This window comes from Triticum urartu, chromosome 2A (genome assembly GCF_056163025.1).
Source record: "Triticum urartu cultivar PI428250 chromosome 2A, HENAU_Tu73, whole genome shotgun sequence".
In the NCBI taxonomy this organism is placed as follows: domain Eukaryota; kingdom Viridiplantae; phylum Streptophyta; class Magnoliopsida; order Poales; family Poaceae; genus Triticum; species Triticum urartu.
In genome coordinates, this window is record NC_141874.1 from 264,503,159 (window position 1) to 264,516,589 (window position 13,431).

The 13,431-nt window shown below is 38.3% G+C and overlaps 1 protein-coding gene across 1 annotated transcript; it reads right to left on the bottom strand.

Annotated features, from left to right (window-relative positions):
- Nucleotides 1-12,512: 12,512 nt before the first annotated feature.
- LOC147984762 (uncharacterized) lies at nt 12,513-13,127 on the bottom strand. Its single transcript, XM_087539799.1, has 2 exons — nt 12,795-13,127; nt 12,513-12,704 (listed from the first exon to the last, which is right to left on the bottom strand). The coding sequence occupies exons 1-2, from the start codon at nt 13,125-13,127 to the stop codon at nt 12,513-12,515; spliced, it is 525 nt and encodes a 174-aa protein (XP_087395925.1).
- Between the last annotated feature and the right edge of the window lie 304 nt (nt 13,128-13,431).

The window sequence follows — 13,431 nt, forward strand, 5'->3', positions numbered from 1 at the left end:
AAGTTCATGCAATTTGATGATGGAAGATTTTCTAAAGACAAGTGTTGAAGATTGATGTGAACAAGTTCAAATCAACATGTGGCCTAATGTTGGGGATATAACTACTCGGGTCGAGTCATGCCACTGGCGGCTTAAAGATCAAGAGGCCCGATAAGGTCCAAGAAGATGTAAAGATGGCGGTTCATAGAGAAAGCTTATTGAAGGCCCAAGACCCGGGGACGACTTGAGGCCCACGGGTGTGAGCCGCCATATGTTTAACTTGTATTGTAAGGCAAGATTTGTTAGATACCGAGCCGAACACGTTTTGTATGAGCCGGCCGGGACTCTGTAAGCTGCCGAGCATCAACCTGTATATAAAGGGGTGACCCGGCGGCGGGTTAACTCAAGAAAGAACTCATTGAGAAGTAGGTCAAGTGTATCTGCTCCCTGGTAATCAAAATCCAAGCAATACAACCTATAGCAGGAGTAGGCTTTTACCTCGTTGGGGCTGAACCTAGGTAAACTCTCTATGTCCTTTGTCCTGTTTAACCACTTCAAGCTAGCCTAGCTGCGATGGCTCCACACCTAAGTCCTTTTCCTAGGGCATCTATCGTGTTAAGTCTACGACAACTTTGAGATTGGAAAAATTGATTCTACACTTTTTACTAAAATGGTTAATGGTGAACTATTTGTGTGCCAAATTTATGTGGATCATATCATATTTGGATCAACTAACCCTCATTTTAGTGAAAATTTTGGAAGGCTAATGGCGGAGAAGTTTGAGATGTCTATGATGAGTGAACTCAAATTCTTTCTTGGTTGAGAATCAAGCAAACTAAGGAAGGTACCTTTGTTTCCCAAACAAAGTATACCAACAACTTATTCAAGAAGTTCAACATGCAAGAAAGCAAAGGTATGAAAACACCCATGCCTACTAGTGGACATCTTGACTTGACTAAGGATGGCAACCTAGTTGACCAAAAGGTTTACCGCCCTATGATTGGATCATTGTTATATCTATGTGCCTCCCAACCCGATATTATGCTAATTGTGTGCATGTGTGCATGATATCAAGCGGCCCCTAAAGAAAGTGATCTTAAGGCTATGAAAAGGATAGTGAGACACTTAATTCATACACCAAATTTTGGCATTCCCTAAGAGGTCTTCTTTTGATCTTGTTGGCTACTCTGATTTGGACTATGTCGGTGACAAGGTTGATAGAAAGTCCACTTCATGTACTTGTCAATTTCTTGGTATATCTCTTGTATCTTGGTCCTTCGAGAAACAAAACTCGGTGTCCTTATCCATCACCGAAGCGGAATACATTTGCTGCCGCATCATGTTGTGCTCAATTACTCTGGATGACCCAAACCCTTAAGGATTATGGGATATATTTGAAACATGTTCCATTGCTTTGTGATAATGAAAGTGCTATTAATATTGCTGACAATCTCGTGCAACATTGTCAAACTAAACATATTGAATTTCGCCATCATTTCATTCGAGATCATGTTGCTAAAGGAGACATCAAGCTTAAGAATGTTCGTACCGATAAGCAATTGGCGGATATATTTACCAAACTGCTTGATGAGAAATTATTTTTCCGTTTGAGAGGTGAATTGAAAATTATTGATGCCTCAAACTTGGAGTAGAAACTCCATTTGGATACATGCAAGGCATGTGCCTTTTGACTAATCCTTGATATTTTTCTTATAATGATGATCATATGTCTTGGACCTACTTGTACCCTTGCATGTTATCTAACCCTTGTAGGTACTTGGATGAGCCCAAATCTATGACATTGCAAGTCACTCAAATCTTGAGCAATCTCTACGTCACCCAGGTTCTACTATATAGTTGTTGAACACAAGGAAACAGGAACCCACTCAACATATCCTTTGACAATATATATAAATCAAATTTCATTTGGTATCAAATTTCATGATTGTGATTTTGCATACACAAGTGCTCTTCCTTTCTAGGCTAACCCATGTAGGAAGACGAACTTAAACTACAAGTTGTGCTCCTAACTCTTGATGAACTACATCAAATTTGAGCATCCAACACAAGTTCGACTACATGATCAAGATCAACACCGCCACCCAAGGTATGTTAATCCATCTTAGAGAAGTTTTGACCCAAGTCATGAGTCAAAGCAACTCAACCAGATGTGAAAACATCAAAATGCTTAAATGAAAAATGGTAACCCCATTTTGAGAACAAATGATGAGTATGACCTACAATCAAGTATTATCACATGACTCCAAAGTCAATATACTCTAACATAGGCGACTTTGTCGCCGACCCCTTCTAGATGAAGTTCTCAAGCGTTTCCTTGTTCACATACTTTGTGTGTTTGCATATGTGGTCCACCTTGTAGGCTCCCGATGCCCATGTTCTGCTATATGGTGTGTTTTGACCAGGAAAAAAATTGAAGGAAGCTTTCGGGACGAAGCGCCACCGTCTCAAGGTGGTACATGCGCAAAACCAATCTAGGGCTCCGACAGAGCTATTCCGGCGGGGAAACTTCCCTCCGGGAGGGGTAAATCGAAGCCATCATCATCACTAATGATCCTCTATCGAGAGGGGGTCAATCTCCATCAACATCTTCACCAGCACCATCTCCTCTCAAACCCTAGTTCGTCTCTTGTATCCAATCTCTGTCTCAAAACCTCAGATTGGTACCCGTGGGTTGCTAGTACTGTTGATTACTCCTTGTAGTTGATGCTAGTTGGTTTACTAGGTGGAAGATCAGATGTTCAGATCCTTAATGATAATTAATACTCCTCTAAGTTTGAACAAGAATATGCTTTTTGAGTAGTTATGTTTGTTTCTGAGGACATGGGATAAGCCTTAGTATAAGTAATCATGTGAATTTGGTATTCGTTCCATATTTTGATAAGATGTATCTTGTCTCAACTCTTCTGGTGTTATGTTGTCGACTACATGACACTTCACCATGATTTGGGACTGGGGAAGGCATTGGGAAGTAATATGTAGATGATGGGTTGCTAGAGTGACAGAAGCTTAAACCCTAGTTTATGTGTTGCTTCATGAGGGGCTGATTTGGATCCATATGTTTCATGCTATGGTTAGAATTATCTTAATTCTTCTTTCATAGTTGCGGATGCTTTTGAGAGGGGTTAATCATAAGTGGGAGTCTTGTCCAAGGAAGGGCAGCACCCAAGCACCGGTCCACCCACATATCAAATTATCAAAGTAACAAACGCGAATCATATGAGCATGATGAAAACTAGCTTGACAGTAATTCCCATGTGTCCTCGGGAGCGCTTTGCATTATACAAGAGTTCTTGCATGCTTGTCCATTGCTACAAAAAGGATTGGTCCACCTTCCTGCACCTTAGTTACTTTTGTTACTTGTTACCCATTACGAATTATCTTATCACACAACTATTGTTAATGATAATTTCAGTGCTTGCAGAGATTACCTTGCTAGGTTCGACACTCTTACTTATCGAAAGGACTACGATAGATCCCCTAAACTTGTGGGTCATCAAGACTCTTTTTGGTGCCATTTCCGGGGAGTGAAGCGCCATTGGTAAGTGGAATTTGGTAAGGAAACGTTTATATAGTCTGCTGAAATTTACTGTCACCTGTTACTATGGATAATAATCCTTTGAGGGGCTTGTTCGGGGTATCTTCACCTCGACCAGAAGAGCAAAGAGTTGCTCCTCAACCTACTGCACTACTGAAAATATTTATTATGAAATTCCTTCGGGTATGATAGAGAAACTGCTAGCTAATCCTTATGTAGGAGATGTAACATTACATCCTAATATGCACCTAATCTAAAGTCTGGGGATAATTTAAGCTTGCAGGTTTGCCTGAGGATGTTTTCAAGAAGAAGGTCTTCCCTTTATCTTTGAAGGTAACGACATTGACTTGGTATAGGCTATGTGATGATATTGGATCTTGGAACTACAACCGACTGAAATTGGAATTTCATCAGAAGTTTTATCCTATGCATCTGGTTCATCGTGATCGGAATTATATATATATATATATATATATATATATATATATATATATATATAATTTTGGCCTCTTAAAGGATAAAGTATAGCTCAAGCTTGGGGGAGACTTAAGTATGTTATATTCATGCCCCAATCATGAGATCTAAAGTGAAATTATTATTTAATTTTTTTATGCTCGGCTTTCTCATAATGATCGATCCATGCTCGATACTTCTTGTACTGGTTCTTTTATGAAGAAGGATATTGAATTCAAATAGGATTTATTGGAAAGAACAAAATGCAACTCTGAAGACTAGGAACTCGACGAAGGTAATGAGTCAGGTGTAAACCTTAAGTTTGATTGTGTTAAATCTTTTATGGATACCGATGCTTTTCATGATTTTAGCACTAAATATGGACTTGACTCTGAGATATTAGCTTCTTTCTATGAATCTTTTGTTGCTCATGTTGATCTCCCTAAGGAGAAGTGGTTTAAATATTGTACGCCCATTGAAGTGAAAGTAGTAGAACCTATTAAAGTTGAAGAAGAAACTACTTCTTATAATGTTGATCCTATTCTTCCTACTGCTTATATTGAGAAACCACCTTTTCCTGTTAGAATAAAGGATCATGCTAAAGCTTCAACTGTGGTTCGTAAGGGTTATACTAGAGCACCTACACCCCCTGAGCAAATTAAAGTTGAACCTAGTATTTGTATGGTTAAAGATCTCCTGGTTGATAATATTGATGGGCATGTTATTTATTTCTGTGATGAAGTTGCTAGAATTGCCAAACCTGATATTAAAGATAAACATAGACCTATTGTTGGCATGCGTGTTGTTTCCGTTAAAATTGGAGATCATTGTTATCATGGCTTATGTGATGTGGGTGCTAGTGTGAGTGCAATTCCTTATACCTTGTACCAAGAAATTATGAATGAGATTGCACCTACTGAGATGGAAGATGTTGATGTTACTATTAAGCTTGCCAATAGAGATACTATATCAACAATTGGGATTGTTAGAGATGTTGAGTATTGTGTGGGAAAATAAAATACCCTACTAATTTTATTGCTCTTGCTTCCCCACAAGATGACTTTTGTCCCATTATATTTAGTAGACCTTTAGTGAATACTGTTAATGCTAAGATAGACTGCGAGAAAGATATTGTTACTGTTGGTTTAGGGGATATGTCTCATGATTTTAATTGCTCTAAATTTCGTAGACAACCCTATGATGAAGAACTGTCTAGTAAAGATGATGTTATTGGTCTTGCTTCTATTGTTGTGCCTCATATTGATTCTTTAGAACAATATTTGCTAGACCATGAAAATGATATGTCTATGAATGAAAGAAAGGAAATAGATGAAATATTCTTTAATCAAGGGCATGTGTTGAAACACAATTTGCCTGTTGACATCCTTGGGGATCCTCCTCCACCCCAGGGTGATCCCATGTTTGAGCTTAAAAAATTACCAGATACATTGAAATATGCTTATCTTGATGAAAAGAAGATATATCATGTTATTATTAGTGCTAAACTTTCAGAGAATGAAGAAAAGAAATTACTGAAAACTCTGATGAAGCACTGTGCCTCTATTGGATATACTCTTGATGATCTTAAGGGCATTTTTCCCACTCCATGTCAGCAAAAATTAATTTGGAACATGATGCTAAACCAGTTGTTGATCATCAACGACACTTGAATTCTAAGATGAAAGAAGTGGTTAGAAATGAAATACTAAAGCTTGTGGAGGCAGGTACAATTTATCCTATTGCTGATAGTAGGTGGGTAAGTCATCTTCACTGTGTCCCTAAGAAGGGAGGTATTACTGTTGTTCCTAATGATAATTGATTTTGCACAAAGAATTGTTATAGGTTATAGAATGGTAATTGATTTTCACAAATTGAATAAAGCTACTAGGAAAGATCATTACCATCTACCTTTTATTGATCAAATGCTAGAAAGACTATCCAAACATACACATTTTTGCTTTCTAGATGGTTATTTTGGTTTTTTCTCAAATACCCATGTCAAAAGATGATCAGAAAAAGACCACTTTTACTTGCCCTTTCGGTACTTCTGCTTAAAGATGTATACCTTTTGGTTTATGCAATGCACCTGCTACCTTTCAAAGATGTATGACTGCTATATTCTCTGATTTTTGTGAAAAGATTGTTGAGGTTTTCATGGATGATTTCTCCGTATGCGGAACTTCTTTTGATGATTGCTTAAGCAACCTTGATCAAGTTTTCCAGAGATGTGAATAAACTAATCTAGTTTTGAATTGGGAGAAGTGCCACTTTATGGTTAATGAAGGTATTTTCTTGGGGCATAAAATTTCTAACATAGGTATTGAAGATGATAAAGCTAAAGTATATGTTATTGAAAGATGTTGTGTCCTAAAGATATCAAAGGTATAAGAAGTTTCCTTGGTCATGTTGGTTTCTATAGGAGGTTTATTAAAGACTTATCTAAAATTTCTAGGCCTCTCACTAATCTCTTTCAAAAAGATTTTCCTTTTGTTTTTGATGATGATTGTGTAGAAGCATTTGAAATACTTAAGAACGCCTTGATTTCCGCACCTATTTTTCAACCACCTCATTGGAATTTACCCTTTGAAATTATGTGTGATGCTAGTGATTATTTTGTTGGTGTTGTTCTAGGACCAAGAGTTGATAAGAAATTAAATGTTATCCATTATGCTAGTAAAACTCTAGACGGTGTCCAGAGAAATTATGCTACTACTGAAAAACAATATTTAGCAATTGTATTTTCTTGTGATATGTTCAGATGTTATATTGTTGAGTCCATAGTAACTATTCAGCTTGATCATGTTCCTATTAAATATCTTATGGAAAAGAAAGATGCTAAACCGGGACTTATTAGATGGGTTCTCTTGTTACAAGAATTTGATTTGCATATTATTGATAGAAAGGGAGTTGAGAACCCCGTTGCAGACAACTTGTCTAGGTTAGAGAATGTTCTTGATGACCCACTGCTTATTGATGATAGCTTTCCTGATGAGCAATTAGATGTTATAAATGCCTCTCATAATACTCCATGGTATGCTGATTATGCTAATTACATTGTTGCTGAATTTATACTACCTAGTTTCACATACCAGCAAAATAAAAAGTTTTTCAATGATTTAAGACATTAATTTTGGGATGACCCACACCTTTATAAAGGAGTTGATGGTGTTATTAGACGTGTGTACTTGAGCATGAACGGGAATAGATCCTACACTAGTGCCACTCCGAGTCCTACGGAGGACACCACATTGAAGATGGAACTGCTTTCTTCAAGGATGCTCGTAAGTTTGTCTTGTCTTGTGATGAATGCCAAAGAATTGGTAATATTATTAGACATCAGGAAATACCTATGAATTATTCACTTGTTATTGAACCATTTGATGCTTGGGGCTTTGATTATATGGGAACTTTCCCTTCCTCTAATGGGTCTACACATATTTTAGTTGCTGTTGATTACGTACTAAATGTGTAGAAGCTATTCCAACTAGTAGTGTTGATCATAACACTTCTATTAAGATGCTTAAAGAAGTTATTTTTCCGAGGTTTGGAGTCCCTATATATTTAATGACTAATGTTGGTTCACATTTTGTTCATGGTGCTTTCCATAAAATGCTTGCGAAGTATGATGTTAACCATAGAATTTTATCTCCATATCACCCTCAGTCTATTGGTCAAGTAGAATTTAGCAATAGAGAGATTAAATTGATTTTGCAAAAGACTGTTAATAGTTCTAGAAAGAATTGGTATAAGAAACTTCATGATGCATTATGGGCTTACAGAACCGCTTATAAGAATCCTATGGGTATGTCTTTGTATAAAATGGTTTATGGAAAAGCATTTCACTTACCTCTTGAATTACAACATAAGGCATATTGGGCTATTAAAGAGCTCAATTATGAATTCAAACTTTCCGGTGAGAAGAGGTTACTTAACATTAGGTCACTTGGTGAATGAAGAATCCAAGCCTATTAGAATGCCAAGTTGTTTAAACAAAAATTTAAAAGATAGCATGACAAGAGGATACAAAAGCTTGAGTTTAATGTAGGTGATCATGTTTTGCTATACAAATCTCGTTTAACATTTTTTGCAAGAGAACTTCTCTCTAAATGGGAAGGTCCTTACATTATCGAGGAGGTCTATCGTTCTGGTGCCATCAAGATCAACAATGCCGAAGGAACAAATCTGAAGGTGGTAAACAGTCAAAGAATCAAACATTATATCCCAGGTACTCCCATAAATGTTGAGACCAATATTATTAATACCATAACACCGGAGGAGTACATAAGGGATACTTTCCAGAACGTTTCAGACTCTGAAAAGGAATAGGTATGTGGTGTGGTAAGTAAATCAACTCCAAAATGTTTTCAATGGAAATTTTTCTCCATTTTGGAATATTAAAAAATAGGAAAATGAAGATGCATGAGGAGACCACAAGGGTGGAGCGCGCGCCCCCTGCCTTTGTGGCCACCTCGTGTGCCTTACGGACACCGTTTTCTAGCATAATACTTCTTTTTGTCGGTAAAAATTCATTATATAATCTCTCGAAGGTTTTGACCACCGTACCACGACAAAATCCTCTGTTCATGTTTCGTGTTGTTTTCTTGGCAGATCTGAAAATATGTCATCTCAAGATTCAAAGGGAGATAGCTATGTAGCTGATTATATCACAAACCCAAAGGCATACGAGGATGTGGAACATTATGGTTGGACCACGGAGGAAGAAGAAGACTATGATACGAAAGGAAAGGAGGTGACAAGCTCGGAAGAAGATGAAGTCCCACTACCCCAACCTAGGCATATGCACGTGGAGTTTAAAAATTCAAGTCTTTCGAATAAAGCAAAGAAACCTAAGATCGAGCTTATCCCTTTTTGTCTCTTGTAGGAAAATAGACAGGAGCTATGTAAAAAGATATTAGGGCTTGAGCAGGAGATCGATGATTTAAGGGAGGAAAATTCTATCCTCAAGCGCAAGCTCAGGAAGAAGTGTACTATGTCAACAACTCCATCATCACCACCTCCGAAGAAAGAGACATAAATACGTGGGTATGGGCACTCCCCTTGGCAACTGCCAAGCTTGGGAGAGGTGCCCCGGTATCGTATCACCATCACACCTTTACCTTTATCATTTTTCTTAGTTTGATCTTTTGGTTATATCTTGATCTAGTAGAAGAAAGCTTTTAGGACGATCTAGCTTTGAGGTTTGTTTTGATCTCTATCTATGTAATTGAGCCCTTAAGTTATATATAATAAAGAGTAGTTTTGAGTTGAGGGCTTTGCTTCTTGCTATGATCTTGATGGTATTAAATAAAAAAAGGAATAAAAAGAAATAAAAAGATCATATATTCATCTTATGGAGAGTAAAGACTTCATATATAAAGAGTATGATGAATAAAATTTGTTGAGAGTTGAGAAACATAGTTTTGATCATTGTTGCAATTAATAGGAAGTTTGAAAGGAAGAGAGGCTTCACATATAAATATACTATGTTGGATATCTTTTGTAATTGTGAGCACTCGTTAAAATATGACATGCTAAAAAGTTGATGTTGGACAAGGAAGACATCATAATGAGTTATGTTTGCTTATATCTGAATAGAAGTTATATTGTCATGGATCGTCCAACATGTTGAGCTTGTCTTTCAAACATGCTAGCCAAATTGTTTGCACCAAGTAGACATACTACTTGTGCTTCAAAACATCCCTTAAACCAGTTTTGCCATGAGAGTCCACCATACCTACCTATGGATTGAGTAAGATCCTTCAAGTAAGTTGTCATCGGTGTAAGCAAGAAAAATTGCTCTCTAAATATGTATGATCTATTATTGTGATGAAAATAAGCTTTATACGAACTTGTGATATGGAAGAAATAAAAGTGATGGACTACATAATAAAGTTCTTTATCACAAGCGGCAATATAAAGTGACATTATTTTGCATTAAGATTCTGTACATCCAACCATGAATGCGCATGACACCTCTGTCTATGAAGGGCCTATCTTTTACTTTTATCTTCTACCCTTATACAAGATTCATGGTGATCATGACCTTTCCTTTTTACACTTTTTCCTTTGGCAAGCATTATGTGTTGGAGAGATCTAGATATATATCACTATAGGAATCAGCTACTTTGCCGTCCGCCAAGGCAGACGGCAAATGCATGGATGGCAGACAGAAAAGGCCTTTGCCATCTGCTGCGGACGGCAAAAGGCTTCGGCAGAGATTGGATCGGTAAAGACCTTCTTTGCCGTCTGCTTTCTGACGGCAAAGAAAGCCGACGGCAATAAATTTGATGTTAGTCCATTAGGTGGCTAACGGCAGTCTTTGTCGTCTGCCAGTTGACGGCAACAAGCATCAGGCCTTTACCGTCTGCCAAATGATGTCATTCGCACGTCACTGCCCACCAAAGCTTTGCCATCCGCCACTGTAGGCAAAGGCTTTGCCGTCCGCCGCTGTAGGCAAACTGACCAAATGGGTCAGCTCCCAGGAAGCACAGGTGGCTACCACGTGGCTTCTTTGCCGTCCGCAACTGACGGCAAAGGGCCCGTCGCCGTCGGTGGCAGACGGCAAAGAGCCTGCATTGCCACTTTTTTCTGTTTTTTTTAATCCAACAATTTTCACAGCAAATATATATGATATATATATATATATTTCATAGGGCTATTTAACAGCAAACATATGACATATCCAGCACATTAGTTTCATCGTACATACATATATAGTTCGATCCATTCATACATAGCAAGTTGCACATACACATTGTTACATCCATACATATTACAATGCAAAGTTTCATCAAGATAGCAAGTTCGATCATAGCAAGCTAGACGAATACTAGAAGAGAATGAAAGAAAAAACAAGCACTCCATCATAGCAATCTAGCTTCCATGAAGTGGATGAAATCTGCAAAATGGCAAATAAGAAAGTTAAAAAAGGTGACTAGAAGAAGAAGTATATGTCATTTATGAGCTAACTTAGGTGAAATGGATCATTTATGAGCTAACTTAGTTTAAATGGATCGTTTATGAGCTAACTAAGGTGAAATGGATCATTTATGAGCTAACTTAGTTGAAATGGATCGTTTATGAGCTAACTAAGTTGAAATGGATCATTTATGAGCTAACTTAGTTGAAATGGATCATTTACAAGCTAACTCAGGTGAAATGGATCATTTACGAGTTAACTTAGGTGAAATGGATCGTTTATGAGCTAACTTAGGTGAAATGGATCATTTATGAGCTAACTTAGTTGAAATGGATTGTTTGTGAGCTAACTTAGGTGAAATGGATCGTTTATGAGCTAACCTAGGTGAAATGTAGGTGAAATGGATTGTTTATGAGCTAATTTAGGTGAAATGGATCGTTTGTGAGCTAACTTAGGTGAAATGGTTCGTTTATGAGCTAACCTAGGTGAAATGGATCGTTTATGAGCTAACTTAGGTGAAGTGGATCGTTTATGAGCTAATTTAGGTGAAATGGATCGTTTGTGAGCTAACTTAGGTGAAATGGATTGTTTATGAGCTTACCTATGTGAAAATGGATTGTTTATGAGCTAAATTAGGTAAAATGCATCATTTTAGAGCTAACCTAGATAAGATGTGTCATTTTGGAGCTAACCTAGTTAAAATGGTTCGTTTGTGAGCTAACTTAGGTGAAATGAATCGTTTATGAGCTAACCTAGGTGAAATGGATCGTTTATGAGCTAACTTAGGTAAAATGCATCATTTTAGAGCTAACCTAGGTAAGATGGGTCATTTTGGAGCTAACCTAGATAAAATGGGTCATTTTAGAGCCAACCTAGGTAAAATGGATCATTTTGGAGCTAACCTAGGTAAAATGGGTCATTTTAGAGCTAACTTGGGTAAAATGGATCATTTATGAGCTAACTAAGGTAAAATGGGTCATTTTAGAGCTAACTTAGGTAAAATGGATCGTTTATGAGCTAACTAAGCTAATTATGCCATTTTTGACATAAGTAAGCTAAGTACATGTCATTATTGAGCAAACCTAGTTAACTAAGCATATTAGAGCTAACTTAGGTCATTTTGGAGGAAACAAAGCTAAGTATAGATCATTTTAGAGCTAACTTAGGTAAATTTCACGGTTTTGGAGGTCAGTAAGCTTATTAATTCATTTTGGAGGAAAAGAAGCTAACTTTAGGTCATTATGGTAAGCATATTGGAGGAACTAAAGCTAAGTCTAGGTATTTGTGCATTTGTTAAGCAAAACATTAGAGAAACTTACCGTGATCATGGAGGTGTAGGAGCGGGCTGGCTCGTGCCGGTAGCTGGAGAAGGATCGTGCGATGCTTGTCTGGAGTTACGCTGCACCAAAGACCATTTCCAATGTCTCGTTAGCATGATGACACTCAAATGTTAAGACTAGCAAGTAATGTGCATTCAAATTAAACTCACCGTGCTCCCTGGAGCAATCTCTGGCATCGGCGAAGCGGTCTGACCGGCCTTCTGGCACACAGACTGCACATTTAGTTTTGACGACTTAGTCATACTAGTTAGTAATGAGACAAACACTACATGAATGTTTTGGCTAATCTGCAAAAGAATCTTACCACAAGGAGCTCGTACATGGCCCTTGCCTGCATGTCATTTCGTGCCCTCTCCTCCTCCAACATCTTTGTCGTCCTCTCCTCCAACTCCCGCTGCCTCTCCGCCGCCTCCGCCCGAAGTTTCGCTGTTCTATCTCTCTCACTCTGTATAGCAGCCTGCAACACCACTCCTCGTTAGCATTTGAAATCATTGATGGAAGCACACACAATGTAATGGAGAAAGATATCTGAGTACGTATAACTAACATTGAAGGCGAGTTCGACTGGCCATTCACAAGGCCTTATCTCAGGAGCGGAGCTCGACTGGCGCGCCTTGATCTCCTGGAGAGTTCTAGGACAACGGATAACTCCATCTCCAATAGCTATCGAGCCATGGGACCTCCCACCACCAGCTATCATCACCAGCTCTGGATCAATGGGACCCTGGCTCGGGTTAAAGTCCTCCCCTTTCCTCGCCTTCCCCTGATCTCTATATTTCACGAGCTTGTCGTGGGAGGAGATGTTGGTGAAGTTGTTTGGATCATCGAGGTCAGACGGAGATAATGCCTTGACTTTCTTGTAAGAGGCAGTATGGGCCATGGCATAGAGGTCGTACACCTCTGGCACCTTATCCGCATTTATTGTAGCATACCTGAAAGAGAGAAACAAAGAAAATTAGTAATTAAAGGCTCAAGCTAGCATGATGAACGAATTGCATGAATCATGAAGCAAACCACATACCCTGTTCCGAACGAACTGATATAAGTTGGAGCTGCCTTGATGGTGTGGCACACCTTCCATTTGGGCACGTTTGTCCTTGGCCTCATTGTGGACGGCTAGCCATTCTTTTGAGCACCAATCATCTACCAACACCTCCCAACAATCCATCCGATCCGCACACCAT